This window comes from Strongylocentrotus purpuratus, unplaced genomic scaffold (genome assembly GCF_000002235.5).
Source record: "Strongylocentrotus purpuratus isolate Spur 01 unplaced genomic scaffold, Spur_5.0 spur5_scaffold_9, whole genome shotgun sequence".
In the NCBI taxonomy this organism is placed as follows: domain Eukaryota; kingdom Metazoa; phylum Echinodermata; class Echinoidea; order Camarodonta; family Strongylocentrotidae; genus Strongylocentrotus; species Strongylocentrotus purpuratus.
In genome coordinates, this window is record NW_022145615.1 from 17,932,299 (window position 1) to 17,956,205 (window position 23,907).

General features: G+C 36.7%; 1 protein-coding gene across 1 annotated transcript; it reads left to right on the forward strand.

Moving 5' to 3' along the window:
- The first annotated feature begins 4,945 nt into the window (after positions 1-4,945).
- Positions 4,946-22,872, forward strand: LOC100890597 (MAM and LDL-receptor class A domain-containing protein 2). Its single transcript, XM_011679294.2, has 5 exons — positions 4,946-5,482; positions 12,392-12,550; positions 13,270-13,532; positions 14,140-14,230; positions 19,809-22,872. The coding sequence occupies exons 1-5, from the start codon at positions 5,380-5,382 to the stop codon at positions 20,417-20,419; spliced, it is 1,227 nt and encodes a 408-aa protein (XP_011677596.2). The 5' UTR covers positions 4,946-5,379; the 3' UTR covers positions 20,420-22,872.
- The last annotated feature ends 1,035 nt before the right edge of the window (positions 22,873-23,907 follow it).

Here is a 23,907-nt window from a genome sequence, read left to right on the forward strand (position 1 = left end):
TGATCTTTATATGATTTAATGATTTTTGAACAGAATATTGATAACTCTCAAAGATGTTTAATAAAATACAATGCAAGACAACAGTCACTTTTACAATACAATGCAATACAATACAATAAGCCTACTTACAATTCCTTTGGGATTGATATTTCTTAAATCAATTTGTTGTACTAATGTATGAACAGGTACATACACTTTGTTAATGTTGTTGCCAGAAAGAAAGACACAAATTTAGTTAAATCCAAATGAAAGGTTGAAGCCCCCAACTGCGACCCATAAATGTTAATTTAAATGAGAAAGTATAGTTGTGCGAGCGGAACGTAGTATAACCGAGCGAGATCTTACATAAATAAAGAACACCATTTTAATTGGCTCTGTTGTACTCTAACTATACCGTTATATGGAATGCACCCCCTTCTTTACGTTTATTAAACTCACTGGATTCATTAAAAAGGACTGCAAACTCCTTTCTCTCACATAGTTTATAATAGTACTTACATGAATATTTTACCCCCCCCCCCCCCCCATTGATTTCAATATTTTATCTTGTTTAATTTTGTGTTCATTATAACTTATTGTTTATATGTTTTGTAAAAATGTTTTTGATTATGTTGATACAGGGCCCCTTGGTCGAGCAGTTTATATAACTGAAAGGGATATATCAAAATAAAATGACAAATAAATAAAATAAATAAAAATCTAACTAAAAAAATTGAATCTCTTTGCTCGGCCGCTACGTTCCCTCGCACAATTTTTTTTTAACAGTCGAAATTAAAGAAGAACTGTAGGAAATTATAATAATGATAATAATAATGATAACAGTATCGCGACATCACAAAGTATATCACACTGGGCGTTGTTACAGGAAAATGCAGAGTCTTTTGGGGGTGGATAGGGGCAGAGTATAGTGTATACCACTCGGATGGAAATACTGGCTCAGCCCCCTCAACAAATGTCGTTCATTACGCCACTGCCCATTTCTTCCTTACCCCTCTTGTTTATGCTTTATTACATTCTTGCCTAGATGTTCTACATCGGTGATGGGTCAAATCGGTAATTGAGGAAGAAGCAATAGCGCCCTCTTTTCTGTTTCTCTTTCTCTTTTCGTTTGTTATTGTCGATGTTAGTGTCTAGTGGATGTGTTTGTACATGATTCGTTTCATTTTGTCTCTTTTCGTTTGGTTTTCTCACATTTCATCCACCTTAAAAGTCAGCCCTAGCCCTCTACACTCCGTGACCCCAGCACCGTATTAAAGATTTAACCGACGCTAATGTATTTGTTATTATTATAGACATTAGGAAGTTAGTTTTTCGAGAAAAAGAAAAGGGGGTGGGGTAACATTTAATTCCTATACCTAGAAGCGTTTTACATTTATCTTCTCAGAAAAACTCAGTGTAAATAAAAAAAGGGTCTGGATTTAACAATAATTGAGATATGGATTCTATAAAAGTATGCTTTGTAGCTCTTTAACTTAAAGGAAATATTATTTAGGCATGCAATATTGTATATCATGAGATACGCGACCTTTGGTATAGTAACTTATATAGCCTCCGCATTAACGTCACACACCGGAAGAAAGTTTGGCAAAACCATTCACAAACAGGAAAAATTAAACAGTCTGCAAGTCTTCCTTATCTATTAGTTGCTATGGCAATGATTGTCTGGTGGAGGTATTTTTGTTAAAATTTCTTATAAACAGTGATTAATATAGAGTATATTAAGGAAACCTAATATTCTGGCCAAAAAAAGGTGAAGTCCCATGATCACACGAGGTAGATAGATTAGGTACAGATTCAGTCAGTGGTGGATTGAAAGAAGGGGAGAGTGACTAATTCGTCCTTTTTAACAAAAATGAAGCTATGTGTGCGGGTAAGCCTGAATCCGACGACCGGGGTAATAATATGATTGCAGGGCCCTCAGGGAGAACAGTATGAATACTGATGAGGCTACCATGGGTAAACCAGATATATTATTATTATTATAACTGCCCCTCCCCTCCCCTATGGGCCGACAGGAATCACTTTTAAAACAATTGTTGAGATATTTAGCCTCCTTTCTTGCTGAAAGTCATGCATTTAGACATTGTTGTATTTGCTTAATAACGTTTAAAAACATTTCACACATAAGACAACGGTATCCTCGGACAACTCTTTCATTTATTTATTCATTTTTATTTTTTTATTTTTACAAGGTAGCATTGTCTGTCAGACTGACTCAGTTGACGGACTCAGTTTAAAAAAAACTGCTTTCCACGATGGCCCTGTTAGCCATATGTATATAATTATGTTTATATACGTTATGATTAAAGATTGAAATTATAGACAAAGTGATAATTGCTAAGTTATTTATACATACTCTAAACATAACCATACTGTTTAGAACTGACATTACAACTACATTCATTCTCTGGTAGGTGGTAGTACACTATTATAAAACAAGGAGATTACCTTATTGTCATAATCATCGACCTTTGACATATCGGTGAAGGCTCTAGACTCTCATGCGACAGGTTCTGGGTTCGGTCCTCGCTCGGTGCTCACATCATTGGACAAGGTATTTTACCCACATTTTGCCCCTCTCTACCAAGGTGTAAAATGGATACCTGACAATGTTGTGGTAATACGAATTGCAAGGCCTTCATGGAGAGTAGTATTTTTCTGTCAATTCAATTCGATATGAATTAATATTTATGTGGATACTCTGGATACCACTAAGTAAATAAGACTCAATTAAAGACCGAAATTAGGCTTTATGTTATTATCAAAATATTTATCCTTTAGGCGGTAGTATTATTAAACATAGAATCTGTATCGACATTTACCTTTGTGGTAGCTCGATCTTAAATTTGTAACACGTCATAATTATTGTTGCCTTCTCATGCTGCACTATCACATTGCTAATAGCGTATGTCTACTGCCAGAAGGGCGTTCATTTTATGTGAGTATATAACGCCCATCTAGCTCTTAAATTTTAAAACGTCATATTTGTGGCTCTCGCACGCTACTTCAACCACATTGCTAACAAGTATTGCCCCAAATATTATAGCGTCTACTGATTACCAAAGGGGCGTTTACTTTATGTAAGTATATTACGCCCTTATGGCTTGCAACCGCATCACAAACGTCAGTTTTCAATCGCGCAGCATATACAATCGAATTTAATGAATTTCATTACACTGGAATGACAGGTAACTTATTTAATTAGCCAATTGTAATCTATATTCTAATTGGTTAATGAAAGGGGATCTCCCTGGGTTGAATTAAGTCGCAGTGATTTTTATTTGAACATCTAATTGGTTAAAATAGCCTGGCTAATGAAAATATGAAAGACTTAATAATAATATTAAATGCCATAGAAAGATGTATTTCTAAGTAGCTGGGAAGAATAAAAGATTAGTGATGATCCATGAAAGAGAAAACGCTCTTAAAAACAAAGAGAATATGAACTTAAGAACCCAATGTCGAGGTATTTTATATAAATTTGAGGTATTAGCCACATATACCATTTTCCATGCCTCTGAATTGTGGTTTCCATGCATCATCTGCAGATTATACTGTTCTAGTTTCATGCATGAACAAGAGACAAACGTTTCCTCATATTGTTATAATTGCTGGGATGCATTATAATTGTTGGGAGAAAATTGGAAATTTGTTGACTGTCCAGTTAAGGGGCGTATCTAGGCATTTATTAATATAAGGATAGGCCTCCAACTCCCCGCATGTGGGGTGGGGTGGGTGCATGGGCGTAACATTGCAGCTTTGAAATAGTAACGAGAGAACAAAATAGACATCATCTCAAGTTTACTATTAATAGTGCTATTACTAAAGATGCCCAAAGAAGAAATCACGAGAAAGGAGGCAGAGACGGAGAGAAGAGGTATAGCGAAAAAAGAAAGAAAAGGTAACAGATGAGAAATCAACAACCAAAAACAGAAGACGATGGAAAAACGAAAAAAATATCCCAAAGATCTGGTAAAGAGGAACTTTTCGCGCAAAAAAGTCGGGCCTAGGATTTGTAAAATAAACAAGGGGTGTATTTTTCTTTTTTCTTTCTCTCTTTCTCTCTGGATTTTTGAGAAATTTAAAAAGGGGTTATGAAGTATCTTGAATATCATAGATAGGGGGGTACATTGAGAAGTTTTAGGGGATTGAAGGGGGATCCAAGGCAGGAAAAGCCCGCAAGAAGCCCGCGAAAGGGGGGGGGGGGGGGCTCATGGCTACAGAATTCAAAGCTCATTTCACAGTTACATTTTTAAATAAAGGATAAAATATGATGCATAAGCTGTTGTTTCTTTTATACATTTTTTAAACAGAGTCTTTGTCATGTTTCTTTGTCTGCCGCCTTTTTCTTCCTGCGTCCTCTTACTTTTTCCCCTTCTCTCTCTCTCTCTCTCTCACTCTTTTTTGTTGTTGGGGGGGGGACGCCCCCACCGCCCCTGGCTTCACACCTGTGAGATTCGGGAACATAGAGGTGTCCTCTAACGCACCTCTATATCCTCGAATCTCTTGTTTCCTAGTTTCATAAATGACTTTCGAAATAATGAAACAAACAATAATCAGCCGCAATAGATATGATTATCCTTCGACTGGTATTATGTTACACCATTAGAATAGAGCGGATGTTTTTCTCACCCCAAACGTCAATGGATGTGGGAAGAAATTGGGTCAGAAGACAAAGCTTTACATCTTTCCTGCTAAAAAAAAAATTAATGGGATTGACAATAATCTAGACGTAATTGCGTGGGTGGCGGTGGACAAATGGATCGAAAGCGATTAAACAAAAATTGACGTAGCGATGGACTTTAGCCCTTTAGCTTGAGCGTGAATATCATATATATCGCTGCAGGAGATCGCGGTCATATAAACCAGGTTTGTTTCTTGCAGACGATATTGTGTTCCATGCCGAGTAAGGGTTGCGTTGGAAATTGGAAGCGCGCGCATTATACGTCGGACGTGTTTTGAAGCAAAGCCTTGAAGACAGCGGAAATCAGTGGTCTGAATATTCGACAGGGCGATAAACGTTATTCGGCTCAGTTCCAGACGTCAAGGGGAAACGAACTAGTCTTAAAAAATTGCAAATCCTTGATATCACACATTGGATTTAGAAGGATATTTCACATTAAGAGACCACAACCTGGCACTACACTCTACACTCTCGGCTTAAAACTTCAAAGCTTCTATTACTAGGCCGCAAGTAAGGCAGAACATCCAGCCCTGCTTCAGCTCCATCCAGTATATTCTTCATCATATTTTTAAGCCACTACACTGCTAAAATTTGTTTAGAAATACATGTATTGCCAATCTTAGAGTGCTGCAGTAAGACGTGGTAATACTTGAAACAAGAGCCACTAATCGACCGATTTTATTCAGGGAGAGAGAATGGCTGGTGGAAGGGAGATGGTGTGCAAACAAGTCAGCTGTTTGCTTGTGTCCGTGTTTGTTCTACTGCTCAAACAGACGGGAGAATGTGCGGCGAATCTCGGTGAGTCATCTAACTCTGGAACCACACTTTGCATATTTCCATCTTCCCAACCCATATCTTACCAATTTGAATCTTTTGTCTATACCAAATTCTATTATGGCAAAGCATATTATGTGTGTTACTCGGGTCATTCAGACGTCTAATTAGATGAATCTATGTTAATCTATGTAGCCTCAAAATGCCTCGAAAAAGTAATGTCAAAGTGTGAAAACAAAACAAAGGTCTACCTTTTTGTCATATTAAAGTGTATTGACAAAATATGCATATTTTAGTTTTAGGCTAGCTAGCAACTTCTCCATGTTAAGACTTGATGCAACGTATTTAAAGTTATGTTTAAGTTTATATCATAAATAATCATCACCTGATGTTGTGTTATCACATAATTATCATTATATGCCTATTTTCTTGGGTGTGTTTTAAGGCTATTCTAAACAGTCATTCATGTTAGAAGGTTGTCTGATTAAGTCTTGCGTTAATATATCGACGATATAATTAGCATTTCCCGATCAATTCTTTATCATCCTTATCTTGGCCCGGGATTAATTGTTGGGCTATAACTGTTTTGGATTACGTAATCGACCATCCCCCTGGATCATGAGACGCTAGAGACTGGCATGACACGTGTGAGAGAGAGAGAGAGAGAGAGAGAGAGAGAGAGAGAGAGAGAGAGAGAGAGAGAGAGAGAGAGAGAGAGAGAGAGAGAGTGGCCTCCTGCTGCTATATTAAACGACGATTAAAAGATTCCTCTGATGTGCAAGATTAATGGAGAAATTGGTGTTTCCGTATGGGTGTGCAGGCAGCTGCACTAATGACTCCGAAAGACTGTCTCACTAAAATTGTACAATGTAGTGTCAGTCAATAAGAGTATAGTAATTGTTGTACCCACAAGAAGCAAAAAGCGACAACTTTACCAAGCTTTAATGGCCATATAATATAATTTGGCATATTCTTCCGTGAGTTGTGCCCCATGTTTAGACATCGTCTGTTTTGCGCTCATTAAATACCAAAATGAAATATTGAATAATGGTCTTTATACCAAGGGATTTTTCCCTTTCTTTTTTGATGAAACAAAATACTCGACCCATTCGCTTATTTTTGCTAGTTGGAAGCCAAACAAACCGAGTTTTTTTCCAGGGAATCCCTGACATGCATCCGGTAACACTAAATAAATTCAGTTGATACATTGTTATTAATGTCTATCATAGTCATAATCTTCTATCGCTTAGTAACAGTAGTGCTTCGTAGTATATTGTAAATCTATATTGCCTATTTTGTCAAAGTTCAGGGAGTGGGTTGTATATTTACCCCATAGCAATTCCATGAGTCATTATTATAATCGAAGGGATACCGAAAATGTATTGTCTGCGGTCGATAATTATTGCAAAGAGACGCTGTTAATGATCAATCTTGATTTTTGGTAGATATAACTTCATGCTGAACATCAGAATAGTTTGAGGCATTTCGTGCAAACGAGGTAATATTGTGTCTAACTATAGACCAATTAATTTTCAATTAATTTTCAAAATGTATTTCTTCGTTGCGAACAAAATTGCCTATTTTAGTTTTGTTGATAAGATCACTCATCCAAACTTGTCCAAATACTTCAAGACTATCAAGAGTGTATGCCTAATCTATACAGCCCTAGATCTATTTATTTTTCTTCTGAAAAAAAGAAGAAAGTTTACCAGCTTGTCCGTCTAAGGATGTCAAATGCTTTAACGTTAACGTCAAGACTCAAGAGGGGAATTCCTGTATTTATATTGCATCGATGTGTTTAGCTTGGCTACTTTTTAAAGAGAAATTGAGTACGTAAAGGAAGGATGAGGGGGAGTACAGAAAATAGGCAAACAACAGACTGTAGAAATATATGTATGTAGAGAGAGGGAGAGAGCTATGATGAGGGATGGGGGGGGGGGGGTTGGGGCGGGCTTAAGTAGACAAAATGTAATGGTTTAGGAAAAGGAAACAAACTGAAAGGAGGAAAAGAAATGTTTGGATCGTCTCCAAACTCTTGTCTATTGACCCCTGGGAGAACTAAATGGGCTGTAAGCATGAAGTTCCCGTCTCTTCTAAAATGTATTGTCGATCATCATCCAAAACTTGCTAGTCATCGTGGCCATATTTTGGTCTTGTCCCATCTGTATCCAATGCTTACAACTGTGCCAAACCCCTTGACGTTGTTCTGTCCTTGGCAATTCAATGTCTGATATATACTCCTGTTCTGCAGTGTCCAATCTAGTTTGTTGTAAATCACATAATCACATCGAGGGACACAGTAATGTGCAACGAAAGTGATAGTGCCAATTCTATATTGTATATTGGCAGCCATTTTGAGCCTTTAGTCGTATCTGAATCCACCATGGCAAAGACAGTCTTGCAAAATATAATAATAATCTCGCACACCTGCGCGCGGCGTAGTCAAGGGGAGGGGGGAGCTGGGACACCTCCCCCCTCCCCCCGACCTGAATAAAGAATGGCACTTTGATACTAACTAACAATGCGTTCACTCTCTAATACATAAATTAAAGATACATAGTTTCGATACGTCAAAATGCAATTTATCGCTCAGTTGTTTCGCTCCCACGCAGGATACTCGATATGATGCTCTTCACAACGATTTGTTCTAGTTTCTGCCCTCCCCCTCCCACACCGCAATACAAATCCTGCCTATGTCGCTGATTTCGCGAAAGATGAAATTTCGACTGACAGATCATAAGAGATAATGTCAACCCCAAACTTTATTTCAAAAGAAAGAAACATTTGATTAAACTTACGAAACACGATCCCGTCTCTAAATTGGTTGTGTTTTAATATTCTACATGTATGACTTAAAACCACCTGCGGGATCTAGAAATATGGATATAATTATGCAGTGGTATTTGAACCACTTTTAATTTGTGTTATGGTAGATAGCGATAGTTGCAAACCAGTCAGACATAAAGTGTTAAATTATAGAAATATAATTATTTCGTTAGTTTTTATCTGCTGGATAAAAGCGCATGCTAAAATCGTGGTGTTGTAATGAAAATAAGTTATCCTTCCGGCATGATTTGCCAATGGTAGGTGTCAAGTTTGTTTGGTTGGGACCTTTGACCTCTGGGCATAACAATCATCGGGTGATGACAACCATGACCTGACCCTGCTGTACTTCAAGTTCAAATTCAGACGTATTGCTCAAATCAGTTTGTACTCCATCCATAAACATTAGAAAGCTATATGCCTTGTGCATCTGCGATATCATTCAGCATAGAAGTTATTTTTCGTTTTTCAGTTTTATTATTATTAGTTTACTTTACAAATGAAGGCTTTAAATTAACCCACTTGCAATCGAACCCCGTGGTTTCAAATGAAATGAGAAACGATTGCCATATGCATGTGGTTAATAATCGAGTGGTCATATGAAATACACTGTGGTGAACGACACAATAATTATCTCAACCACAATGACCGTCTGCTTACTGCATTACTTCAACGCATTACTGAATTACCGAAACGCAATCTATCCTTTTAGAAGTAGAACAATGGAAATGTTTACAAACACAGTGAAGAATATATTTACATAACCATGGACCTACTATAACGGATATAGTATTAATATGTATAGAGATCATGGAAATAATATTCCCCTACTATAACGGATATAGTATTAATATGTATAGAGATCATGGAAATAATATTCCCCATGCAGTTGTAATAAGTTGTATAGAGGTACAGCTATTCCTACAGTATCTGCCCCGAGCTTCGAATATCCAGCATAATGGATTAACTTTTCAATCAAGTCATAAATGTCTGAAAAATACAAGAATGTGTTAAATCAACATGATAGAGAATAAAATCAAACCTAGGTGTTTTAATCACCAACCAAAAGTAATGCCTGAAAGTGCATCCATATAAAACTTCGCAGTTAGAAATAAAGACCCTTTTCATTCTGTTATATTGAATTAAACAGTTTTTCTTTAAAAAATACAATGAATATTACGTATTTGGGGGAGTTTGGCTTTCATAATAATATCTATCCCAAATATCTAAACCCTGAATTAGTGTTTTACCAATTAAAAGGGCCGAGGAGTGACCAACTGACCAATTTTTCAAAATGGTAGTCAGAATAACACTTTGAACATGCTGGATCCAACAATATAAAGGTTGATGGTAAATAGTGTGAATCTGGTATTTTGAAAGAGTGGTCACTTTTCGCCCATTATCAAGGATGATAATTTTAGTTTTTACAGTTTATCGCCTCCGATCTGTTGTGGCTTGTGAGCATCGTAGATCCATGCTTGATAATTATGACAGGGGTGGGTATAGGATGGATCCAGGTTTGTCAAAAAGAGGGGTGTCGAAAACACAGTTCCTTCGAAGATGATTCCCTGGGATTGTGCATTTTGAGAATACCTACTCCTAGTTGCCACAGACACATGAGTTTAAACTAACTTGTTGGTTCGTTTTTATAGGTGAACATGTTGTTTAAAAAATTATGAACATAATAATAGCCCTTTTAATTTTATTTTCAAATGGGAGGGGGAGGGTAGCCCCTTAAACCTATTGGTTTAGTTACCCCATCTCACCATGCCTGGGTGGAGGTTAATATCAAATCACACCAAGCGTGTGATCGATGACGACATCTTGATGGACATCACACTGACAAAACCAACGGGTTTCCTCATCGCCATGCAAGTATGATAATGAACTGGGGAGAGAGGGGCATATCCAATGCCACGTCCAGTTATGCGACACTTATTCTTCCGACAATAAAGTTCCGCGGTTATGTCCTCCACTTATTACTTACATAAACCCTGGAACCAACACTACATCTTACTCTAATCCTAATCCTATCCCTAAACCTAACCTAAAACTCAACTGCAACTCTAACCTTAACCCTTTACTTCTGACAGTATAAAGCCCGGAGCAATTACCGGGGCACCCCTCTGCCCCCTTTGAAACAATGAAAATAAAAATCTGTGTCTATAATGATATCATGGCAGAGTACATACAAGCGATATTTGTGTGAAATTATATTATAGTTCAAATTAGCCAATAAAAGCCAGTTTATGATAATATTCTTAGTTTTATTAAAGGTAATGGTTTATAACAAACGTAATTATGTTTGGTAATTTGAATAGCTTACAGCCTGACTGCCATTATTCATAATTCTGTTCCGATTTATAGTATTGTTGCAATTTTGATATTCACAAGAACATTACATGATCAGTATTGAAACTTATCTCTAAAGTACACGTGGGTTATCGGGGGATTTTTCGTTCTGTTTGCCATTAACTTTGATCGTGACCTTTCCCTGTGCTTTGTCGAAGTCATATTTACTCAGTTGATCTGTGCTAAAGTAATTACTGCTAATAGACCCTTAATGGCGGAAATTGAGATTTCCTTGTATTGTGCAGATTTGTCTACAGTAGACCGGAGAGACCTATTTATTATTAGACTAACTTGGTACAGGGTAAAGCGGGGAACAGTTAGTAGATTATAAGATTAGTGTCAAAATCAAATTGAAGTTTTATCATGAAGCAGACAAATTTAAGAAGAATGGAGAAAATGAGACCGTGAGATGTTAATGTGAATGCCCAAAGTTCAAATTCGTTATGGAAGGCTGCAGTAACAACTAAGCTTTTATAATACATGTACATGTATTATATCTGAAACATAGGCGTAGTCATGAACAATGACAGTGTTATTATTATGACGTTCAAAAATTACTATTTACTTTGCTTCCGTTGAGGTTAAGATTGTACGGTTAGGGTTGGATTAGGTTTATGTTACAATAGAGACTATACAGGGTGCCCCCCCCCCCCTGCCCAAAAAGGGTGAAGAGTAAATTTCACCAGTAATAATGTATGCAGAATCTTCTTTGAAGAAAAGTAATACCAAATTTGTTAAAATTGGTGGCATGTTTTTTCTCTAGACGCATTTTTTGTAAAACTTTGTTGAAGACTGAAATCCATTGGCAGTGCTCCTTGAAGAAAATAATTTCAAAAATGGTATTTTGCCTGAGGCCCTGAGCTTTGGGCAAGCTGTAATAAACGTCAGATTGAACACAAACATAACATTCCATCAATTTTGTCATGACTTCTTAAACGCAGACATGACATTATATACGGATTTCTTAAAACGCAGTTTCATTGATATTGGCCTGGAAAAATAATCATGAACTCCTACTTCGCATCACAAAATGCTCCCTAAAGACAAAAACCCCTCAACCAAATTTGTCTATCTTGGCATCATTTTTCATATGAAAAGATTCTATTTCCGCTGGTATCAAGTGAATTCGACCCCACGTTATTGGAAGTATGCCAGTCTGTTGTTATTGGGTCACCCTGAATTTCGAAAACAAATACAAATTCATGTTGGTTCATGATGTTACAATGATTGCTAGACTGGTGATCATGATATTATTCTAACATTTAAATAAACGGTTTGCATTACTCCCATTTACGTATGAATGTTTATTTAGCATTGATAGGGGCGGAAAGCCAGGATAATCGTCCTTTATTATGTTCGATTCAATTAATTTCACTTTATCAGAATCCATCTTTGTGTTTAATAAAAATATTTGTAACATACATTGATCAAAAACATGCAATTCCTTACTTAAATACTTTTGAATGACATAGTTATATACATGATGACAGAACTAAACTGGGCAAAACAGTTCTGTTAGAAAACCGAAAAAAACATGGTTTTGTCCAGACAGCTTGCCAGAAAATGTTACATAGTTACTCAAAAAGAAGCAGAAATAGTACCCAGACTCTTCTCTCCAAATGACAGACAGGAAGCAAGGTCTGATTTTAACGATGTCGCAATGACATACAACGAGTGACAGCATATTAGATTTTGTTATAACCAATGCCAATCTATTTATACTAATTGATTTATTATTTTCCATATATTCATTATCAGAGGTGAAGTTTGCTGGTTCATGTGACTTCGAGACGGATGATCTATGCGGGTACGTCCAGGGGGATAGAGATGATTTCAACTGGAAGAGGAGAACAGGGCCCACCCCATCGAGGGAGACGGGACCAACTTATGACCACACCCTTGGCGAAAATGGCACAGGTATGTATAGTGAATATGGGATTTAAAACCCCACTGCACTACATTTAACTACTTGCGTCCTCTATACAGCCAACAATGTCTAAGCGGTACCCGTTGATCCCCATGATGCCTTTTTTCTTATGGTAATTGAGAGCTGATTTGATGAGATAACCACCTGTCAGTGACCTTGCCGGGAGGTCTAATCCCTCCACGCCAAACTAGTTCAGAGGGGATTTAAGACACACTTTAGAAAGTATTTGAACATAGGTAGACACGGATTGATGATGACTAAAGTTAAAAGTGGTGGCAAATGCAGTATATGTATTTGCGTATTACCAATGTTTAATTTCGTGTCATCGAATTCATGCACGCATACAATGTGTGCACCATCTCCATTTTGATACGCGGTCACTTTTCTTAACTAATCAATTCCCCATTAAATTCATCTCTAGACCAAACGTTATACTCAATCCTAATACTAATCGTTCTTTATTTATTATAATATTGTATGTTTTTCTATTCGGGAAGTTAAATCAATCAAACAAACTCTAAACCTAACCTACAACCATTACTGAAGGCATAACCCTAGGTTATAATCTTTGACGAAATAAAGCCTGGCACAAAATAATGTCGGATCACGAATTATCAATATATCTATATATTATGAATCAGTACACCAATTGCGTTCATATTCTGTAGAGGTAACCGTTTTCCTCCCCCTCCTGACATGGCATCTACAGGTCACTACGCCTACATAGAAGGGACGGGTGTCCACGCCTGGAACGCAGCCCACCTGATCAGCCCCTCCCTTGCACCCCTTCCCCGGTACTGTGCTACCTTTTTCTTCCACATGTTTGGGGAGGATACCGGGGAGTTGAGCCTTCGAGTCCTGGATGATTCCCAACCAGAGCAACTCTCTGCAGAGCTTTGGACCATGCTGTGGGAGCAGGGTGATCAATGGTTCAATGCGAGCGTCGATGTGGAGTGTGCACGGGGATGCAAGGTAGGCAATGGAATCGGTTGAGTTTTTCAATGACCAATGCATTAATTTTATGCTTATGAAAAGAAAAAGAAAATATCAGCAGTTTTAAAGTTGTATTTTAATCGGCGTTTTGTGGAGTGTAGAACATTTAACATGATAAAAATAAATCAAAAGGTGGAGGTGAGGGGATAGGCAGGAGGTCTAGCGGTTCTATATAGAAAGGGCTTGGGTTCAAGCACCCCATTTACTTCATTACCCCCCACCCCCTCATTTTTGATTTTACATGAATTTAAGGGAGGCACACCAAGAAAATAATTTTTGTGAAAGACTCCCCATCCACCGCCCCGGCCAACGCCCATCCTCCCAATAATAATAATACTTTCTCTTAGAACCGCATCCGGGGAGTGGTATATAAGGAGTACGAAAAAGACAGTTATAACTGTGTTTAAAGATAGGTGAATCACTTAAGGTACAGAGAAGCAACCTATGGTTAATGTTTTACAAGAAGTCTAACGGTTTAACAGGGATTTATTTATCATGTCCTCATTAAATTGATGTTTATTATTTCAAAGATTTGTAATGTGTAAATCAAAGATGAAGAGATTAATACGGTTTCACCCATTTACAGCTATCATTTGAAGCTAAACCTGGCAATGGTTACTGGTCTGATATAGCTATCGATGATATCACAGTCGTCAATGGCAGCTGCTTTCCAGAAGGTACGAAATGGTTTCTTTTCTTATCTTCACCCCTCTTTTCTTTAACTTCTTCTTCTTCTTTTCTTCTTCTTCTTTTCTTCTTCTTCTTTAACTTCTTCTTCTTCTTCTTCTTCTTCTTCTTCTTCTTCTTGTTCTTCTTTTATTTCTTTTCTCCCTTCATTTTCCTTCTTTCTGCTTTCTTCTTTTTAAAATTATTATTCTTATTCACTCTATTATTTATCTGCTTCTTTTCCTCCTAACCTTCATTTCTTTTTTTTCTTCTCCTTCTTCTTCTACTTACATTTCTCCCTATTCTCTCTTTTTCACATCTTATCCTTTCTTGTCATTTCTTTTTTCTACTAATATCCTCCTCCTCCTTTCCTCTCTTATCAATATATCTGCATATTCCCATATGTTCTCGTTCTTGTCATCATCGCGATCCACTCTTTTTTTAGGTGGAAGCTTTATTCAACTGATAAATGAGTTTGCTAAGGAAATGTGGCTCATGCATGCACTTGAATGAGTGATTGATTTAGAGTAACTGAAATGCTGAAACATTAATTACTTGAACCACGTGAGTAGATGTACACCAATATATCATGCTCAGAGTAGTTTTGACATAAGTAAAAAGTGTCGAAGCAATATATCTTTCTCCACGTCGTCTTCTGAAAGCACTTATATTGTAAACTACCCCTCGTTGGGTACATTCCGTCATCAATAATTTACCAAAGTTTTTTTCTTCTTCTGAGTTGAATGTTCTCAAAATCACCTTGAGATTATCATTTCCTTGTCTTTTGATATATGCGAGGACACACATGTGAACTGAGGTATTATCTTTGTCACATTATATTTCCTTCCGTTTAACGGTGCTTAAGCAAACGATTCTTTCCCATAGAGTATACGATGGATAATAAGTTACTTATATATTTTATCAAAACATATCCTTGATTTTTGTTAATGGTATCTTTAATCATAATCTAAGTTATGTCGGGAAAAGATATCAATATTTTGGAATATATCGGCCTATAACTAAAAATAATAATAATAATAATAACTAGAATTTAATTCGTCACGAGGACGAATAAGGTGGTCTGCCTTCAAGTTATATAGACATGTAAACAATGATGATCATCATGATGATCATGATGATGATGATCTTGATAGTAATTGTGATGACGAATATGATGATGATGATGATCATGATGATGTTGATGATTATCATCAACAGACCATGATGACATCAGACTGAAAAAAATGAGAGAACATTGAGATAGTATATAGTCTCAGCTACAACATACTCAAAAATCAACAAAAATCAAGCCGAAATAACGGCGATATTGCTCGCAAAAGACAAGAATGTAGAATCCAGATTTGAGAAAAAGTCATCTCCCATAAGGATTACACGCAAAAAGTAATGGATCAAGTGATAATAGGGTAATAATAAAGTAAATATGGTTGTTTATTACATTATTTGCGATTGTATGTGTTTTAATATTCAAAGGAGATGGTACAGTGAAAGGTCAAAAAGAAAAAAAAGTGAAGAAAAAAAATTGTTGGAGACGCCCGGACTCGAACCAGGGACCTCGAGGTCGGAAGTCAAGTGCGTTGCCGATATACCAAAACATTTCCTATAGAGATTACACGTAAACGGAAAATGTAATTCTCAAATCCCACTTTGTAAGTGAAATATGAGCATGATCCCGGCATCTGATCGAAAAATAAAAGGCACACTTGTGATAGCTTATTGTCTCAGCTACAACATACTCAAAGCTCAGGGTAAACAAAGATAAAACGACGGAGATATTGCTCGCGAAAGACGAGAATGTAGAAACCAGTTTTGAGAAAAAGTCATGTCCCATAGAGAATACACGCAAAATGTGAAAAATTGACATGCCTCCTTTAATCGCAAAAATACGCCATGATGCCTTTGTCAAAATGAAATATCGTGGTGACTGCATTTGTAGAGAATATTCTAAGGTAGAACATATCAAAATTTGAAAGAAAATTGATCAATATTTGCAGAGATACAATCAATTTTCCAAAAATCTGCTGACGTCATAATATGAAAATTGAAATTTTGAGTTCGGAGGCCATTATGATGACGTCATGAGTTAATTGAGGGTCAAATGAAACATGAAATCATATCTCCAACTCATAATCTATTTAAATATGAAAGAAATTGGGGGGTATCTATCCATCCTGAAGAGTTACAATGAATTTTGTATAGGCATGTTTTTGCACATGTATGTTATGTATTACAAGAGCTCGCACGCACGGTAATTATCTTAAACGGACGCTCATTCCGTTATTAATGGGCAGAAAAAGTTGAACAAGGTATCAAAATGCTTGAAAAAATGTGCCAAATATGATGACAGAAAAAATTTGGCGATTCTATGTTGGAAGATGCAATTATGCGCGAAAACGCGCGCGCATGTCCGTGCGCGCGTTTTTTTGCAAAATGCTTAAAATGGCCTGAAACGTATGCAAAATTAATTTGGAACGAATTTGACCATTTTAAAATTTTAATGCGCGCGTACGTGCGCGTCGAGGTGCGCGCGCAAATTTTTTTGACATTTTTCGTTGACCTTTGACCGGAAGTTGATGTATACTAAATATGGTTTATTTTTGATTACTCGTTATTGAGATATGATAATGACCTGATTTTTACAAAATGGCGCCTGGATGACGTCACGATGACCCCATGAACTTGAAAAAGGTTTCGGGAACTTCATATCATAGGGCCTGATGACTAGCAGAAATTTGAAGGAAATTGACCAGGTCGAGTTCGAGTAAACGTATACACAAAAAAAGTGTACGGAATAAATAAAAATAAATAAAGAATAAAGAATAAAGAATAAAGAATAAAGAAAGAAAATTCTAACGAAATCAATAGGTGATCTGTCATCGACAGACCACCTAATAATTGTTTAAAGAAAAAGAAACGGTTTGAAGAAATCAATTAATAAGCGAGCGCTTTATCATTTACATTTCCATAAAATTATTCAGGGAATTCGGGGTTATAATACAACAAATCAATCTGACATTGTTTCATAATAACTTTCAAATTTTACAAAACTTGATATTAAAATGCGCGTTTCATTTTGTGCTATTATAGGTGATTGCTATTTAGGTTTCTGTCTTCTATAACATATCATAAAGGAATATATGTAAAGTGGGAAGATGAACTTTTAGGAGGATAAAAATGAAAGACAAGAAAATGATAGTAGTTTGTGAGGTGGAAGAGAGAGAGAGAGAGAAGAAAGCGACAAGAATGATCAATAGATAAGTAGGGTCGATGCGAAGGTAGAAAACCTGTGAAAAATATGCAGTTGCCATTTTGGTTTTGTAATTCCACCAAAATTGTAATATATACTTCGCAATACAGTCCATTTCGTAGTCAGTTTTGTTATCGAAAATTGACCTAACCGCAGACACGCCGTGAAGACATGACGTAAGAAAATCATTTTCATATTTTGACGTCATCAAATTCTTGAAGGACCCACGCATGGAGACCAGGGTCCTTTTTAGGGTTGCAACAGGGACTTGTGGGGTGCTGCATCCTCCCCTAAATCGAAAATCGATACAAACAAGAGCAAAAGTTTACGTCAAAGTCAAAGTATGAACATTATGACATGGGCATGATTGAAATAAATTAAACATATATAATTTAATCAGTTTTTGGCGATGGCAACCGTCCCATCCCCTCCGAAAAAGGCTTTGAATGCCACACACGCCTGCGATGCCAGTGGGCGTTAGCTCTCAAACTCACCAAGCAACTCGTAATTAGACCTGGTCCCATGCCGAGTCTTGACCCCGATACTTCCCGCATGATGTGACCTATACGTCTACCCATCCGCCTCCCTGGTCTGACTTGCTCGCTCCTAAAAGATGCACGCAGACTAATTTAATTTCATTTGTTTTGTTTATATATGAAACATGGCATGTGGCCGGTGGCAACGTTGGGGCATTCTAGAGGGGAACTCGCATGCCACTGGTCAGCTTACAAAATGGAAAGATCTCTGCTATGCATCATGGTTATATTAATTTATATAAATTTTAAACACTTCCTTCAGAGTAACCCCATCAGATGATTTGTTTTACTATGTTTTGATTGTTTTATACGCAACAATTTTATATTTGGTTTTCTCTCTCGCCTCTCTATTCCTTGTTTCTTTCTTTCGCCTATCCTGCACATTTCTGTTTTTCTTAATGTATATATAATGATTTGTTTTTGTTTTGTTTGCTTGTTTATCATTGTAATCATATCTCAAATGTATTTTATCAACAATTTGTATTTTTATCTTGTGGATGGACCCCTTTGAAGACCAGCTTTTAGCTGAAAAGGGTGATCCTTCCCATATGTGGAAAATAAATAAATAAAATAAAAAAATAAAATTAATAGAAGAAAGTAATAACTCTCTCCCGGTTAGTGAGTACGTATATTAGGGCCCGCCCCACACCCCCCCCCCCCAAAAAAAAGAGGATCGGAGAAGAGAGAAATGGGGAAAAGTCTTAATTTGACCAGCGGGATTACATCAGTTCGATTATTCAGCGTACTAGATTATACTACGTATAAGGAGCGATTTTGACAGTTGAGGGGGGGGGGGCTGCAGCCACTAGCTCACTTTTAGTAGATATACAAGACAACATCATTGCGATAACATTATTTAATTTGCTTGTTTCCATGTTCAGCCCCCTATTTGTGGAGTTTTGCATGGACTTTGATCAGTTTACTTATAAGTCATCGATCTATATCTACTTGGTAACGCATGGGACAGGATAGCTTGGTCTTGCTTATTTTTGTGTATTTCCCTTTCTCTCCTTTATCTTACCATGGAGATCGAGGGGAACATGGTATCAAATCTATCACTCTTTCAGCTGTCCTATGGTTTAGTCAAAATGACCCATTATTAAAGATTGATCAAACATGACGTGCTCGATGCATGTACACTCTTGACAAATCGGATCTCCCGTGTGGGAATCTTTCGCTTTCTGTGTGTCATCATGATCGTCCATCAATATTTATACAGGATGCTTCATGGGTTTCTTTCTCTTTCGATGAGAAAGTTAAACTAGTTTGTAATTACCTCATAATCACCTAACCAGGGTTGTTACTAAAGGGGAGTAGACCGTGTGCGCCCCCCCCCAAAAGTGTGTGTGTGTGTGTGTGGGGGGGATGGGGGGGGGGGGTAACATCCTCTTTTTATTTAGAAATGTCCTGTTGCGAAATTCGATATTTTACAGACTGTCGATACATTTTTTGCTTCAATAATTGTCTTGAAAAAGTTTGATCATTAATTTTGTTGGCGATATTCAAAATCCGAAAAACCTTTGTCACACCAAATATGAATTGTATATTTGTATGAGTACCCCTTTTATTGTTCTTAATTGTTGTAAAGGTACTGCTCCCTCGTTGTTTCAACACCCCCCCCCCCCCCCTTCGAAGTGGTCGGCGATCATCCACGCTTGAAAAAAAAAAACGAAATTGAAGAGGTGCCAATGATAACTCACCATTTTATGGCTGTAAAATGTAAAGGTAGTCGGTTAGATCACTTGTATCCTTTTCATGTATTTGTTTTTGCTTTTGTTATTTAAACAGGAGATCATTCGACCCTCAGACCTAGCACGACGTTCATCGGTACATCTACCGAAGAAACTTCCACTTTGCACCCCTCCACGGTGGCAGGCACGCACCCCTCCCCGCATTCAACACTCGATTATCAGATCATTGAATACAAGTACGACGAGCGATTCATCACCATCATCTTGGCCGTTGGGTTGACATTCTGGACTGCTGTATTCATCATCATCTTCATCATCTTCTGTTACTGTGACAAAAGACGAAATGGCGGCAGATCACATGGATTGCATTATGACGTCACAATGGACCCACAGCATCCTGAGAAGCAGAGTGCTAGCATGACGACGTATGTGGAGATCGATGAACAGGAACGGGAGCACGTCGAGATGGTGGACGGTGTGGACGATGATATCGTGAAGTTAAAAGCAGGGAGATCGGAGACAGGTTGTTCGGATGAGAGTTCGTTGGATTCTGAGAGGTACAGTGTTCCCATCATCACCACGCCCAAACCGCCGCGAGGTCCATCGCCGTGTGGGTACATGAGCCTACAGCTCGATAGCTTGAACAATAACGGCAATAACGAATACCAGCCGCTAAGCCCTTTCGATTTGACAGAAGTTACAGCATAGCATATTGGACTTATTGACTACAAAATCATTAAAGATAACTCATAGACATTTATCATATAATCGATGTAAATATGCCGTGATGAGGATTGAATTTGGTGGTAAAAGACTGTCAAAAATTTATATATATTTATTGATTTCAATATAGAAGTACTTCATAGTTCACAGTAACCGTCACGCGTTTTTCCGTTATCACCGAGAGTATTGATTTGATATCATCGACCGTGCGGAGTACATGAGTGACTGTGAGCGGTCAGCTAAGAACATTATTCATGAAAAGAGAAGGAGGAGGATTTCATGTATCATGAAGTTTCGAGACGTCATGTAAGTCAGTAGTCTGGCATCAAGACAAGAAGTTTACACCAATCATATCCAGAGCTCTTATATCCTTGGAAACAATACGTGATATTAACATTTTTTATCCGGAACCTTCACCTTAGTATTTGCACAATTTTTGAACTTCTGTAAACAGGTACAAATATGGATGAGCAAAAGTACCTATTTTTTGCTAGGAAGGAAAATTATGCCGAATATGTAAGAGATCATTGTTTCAAAAGACATTGGGTTTAGATATTGTATTTCTTGATTGCCGATCGCCTTATTTCAGAATATTGGGAAGATTCAACAAACTATATCTCGAGTATATTTATGTGCTTGTAAGCTTCAAGTTCAATTACTCATCGAGTAACATTTCCTTGCCCGAAATAAACTTTTTAGAGCGGAAATAATTGCCAAAACAGAGAGCGAATAAAATATGTAACAAATGCAATCACAGGCTTCCCTGTCTGCTTTGTTGGAGAAGAAACCATTTCCCGCTTGATTTCCCCGATCTGAAAAACACCGAGGATGATTTATTTTGATGAGTTAATGGCACAGAAAGAACAACAAGTTTCTTATCATAACAGGAAAACCAAAGTGAAGGCCGTCTATTCTTCTTTTCTCTCGGGTGGAATGCAATTCTATTTCTGGCCTGCCAGGTTCCTCCAAATATCAGGGTTCACACGTCTGCGATTATTATTATTTTCGTGAAGGGAGGTGCGTTTTTTTCTTTAGCCTCCCCCACCCCCCTAAAAAGGGTACCTGATATGATGTTTATAGAAGAACTTCGGAATCAATGACAGAATGAAAAATAGGTATACCCTTGAACTCCACAATAAACGATTTCCACTTGGTATATCTGCGCATATTTTAGACATATTTTATTTATTAGAGAGAAATACACCTACACATTTATATATACTTCAAGCACCCATCCGACTTGCTTTAGTTTTCATGAGTTTAGTTTCATCTTTTTTACCATCAAAAGTCGATGGCTTCCCGGATTTGAGGAAAAAGTCATCAGTTTTTTTTCTAAATCTCAAGACTTTGTAACTTATTTGATGTGATGTCAAAATATATGCCAAGACTTTGTATTTTTGTATCCAATTAGAAAAATGCTACACTATTTCTCTGATGTTTGCATCAAGTGTTCGTATCAGAAACAAATTCTTTATTTTGTGTGTGTGTGTGTGTGTGTGTGTGTGTTTTTCAAACAGCCTATCAAATCAGTTATTCGGTAAATCTGTAATCAGTCACTGCTACACATTAACCAATCAAAAGCACTCTCTCGTATAATACAGAATTAGACATCGCTCAACAACCAATCAAATTAAGTCTATCAGATAGCTTTGTAAATATCTGATCAAGTTCACCGTTTTTGTTGGTTGTTTTGTGGGGGCAAAATATACGATAACCGATTTGGAAATGATATGAAATGTGATATTCTTAATCCTTTTTTTTTAATTGAAAAAAGTTGACTCTTCCGATGAGAATATTATCAAACACAAAAATTCAGGGATTTGTTGAGTGATTTCATATTCATTTAGTCTCGAAAAGTTGTAGGAATAATGATCTTAATTTTGTGTTTATGTGAATTGATTGAATTTGATATGATTGTGAATATTTGACATAAAAACCTTGCCAAATGAAATTTTGTATTACAGTTCCTTTTCGAATGTGTTATACAATTGTGCAATTAATATATAATGGAAATATGTATTTCATTTACAAATGGCTTTAAAAGAGACTGCACCAGATATAAAACGCATTCAAACATGAATTTCAAAGATATCATAAGAGTTTATTTCATTAAAATCAAGCTGCGATTTCTGTACTGATCCATTTCTATAGCAAAAATAGTCATGTTATATGAAATTGGTTGTAATAATTCAAAATATAACTATTCATACATATTAGTATCATTCATAATAAAAGTTTTGTCTCCTATATGCCTCTATATCATCTAAGAATGTATTTGAATACATTGGCTTCTTGCATTTAAACTACATGAATACACAGGAAAAGTGATGCTAATACTGCTCCATCTAAACACTATAATTATAAAAATGTAATGCTTCAAATCTCACGATTCATCAGATATCATGAATAAAAATTGATTGTTTGTATATTTCAAAGTATTTCAATGTATTATAGTTGTTTGTTGTTTGAGAAACTCATTCTCATGTTCGTGATTGATCAGTTCAATTCACTTGAAAGACGTTGTTGAAAGATAATCCTGGGCCCCGTCTTACACAGAGTTGCGATTGATCCAAATCAATCGCAAGTCCTCCAATCGATCGCAAGTCTGCAGTCTCCTATCTCTTATGTACATAGTTGCGATTGATATCAATTGCAAATAAGTTGTGATTGATATCAACTCTTTGTAAGACAGGACCCTGGTTACAACCCATAGTATGAAAGACTATATGTTTGCTTCATGACAACTAGAAATATACCTTTTCTATTGATATATATATATACACAATGATGAGGAATCTAATATTTGAAGCTGTATACAAAAAAGTCTAGTAATTCTGTACCTACTCTACCAGCTCTGACATAATCTTTGATATACCAAACACTTCTAAAAGCATTTTTTTTAAGTACATCAACAAATACATAACAAATAACATATCACGGATTATTAAGTATTTCATTTAAAATGTCAAAATCAGCAATTTTCAATTTACAAGGGATACTCAAAATATAAGGATACACTAAAGGAAAGGAAAGTACAGGTGATTAATTTAATGTACTGAGAAAAGTGTTGATGGAGGGAGAGAGAGAGAGAGAGAGAGAAGAAAAGAAAGAGGACAGAAAGAATCCATTTCAGTTAGTTCACTTAATACCAATGTATACAATACATCACTTAAATAATAAACCCTTCCACCCTACATAATATCTAAGACTAAAAAGCTTTAAAAATATACATGATATAATTACTATTTTTGTCTTCTCTTTCTGAAATATCTATACACGTAATATAACATGTTAACTTCACCCATCTATGACCTGGGCCCGTGGCATAAAATAATGTATGCAATCTAAATGGCAATATCCAATCAAGATCATTATTACATGAATTATTGTTCAAAAGGCTGACCATTTACCAATCATAATCATTGTTTTAAATTTGCAATCGATCATAGGCCTTTGTGTTACAGCCAGACCCA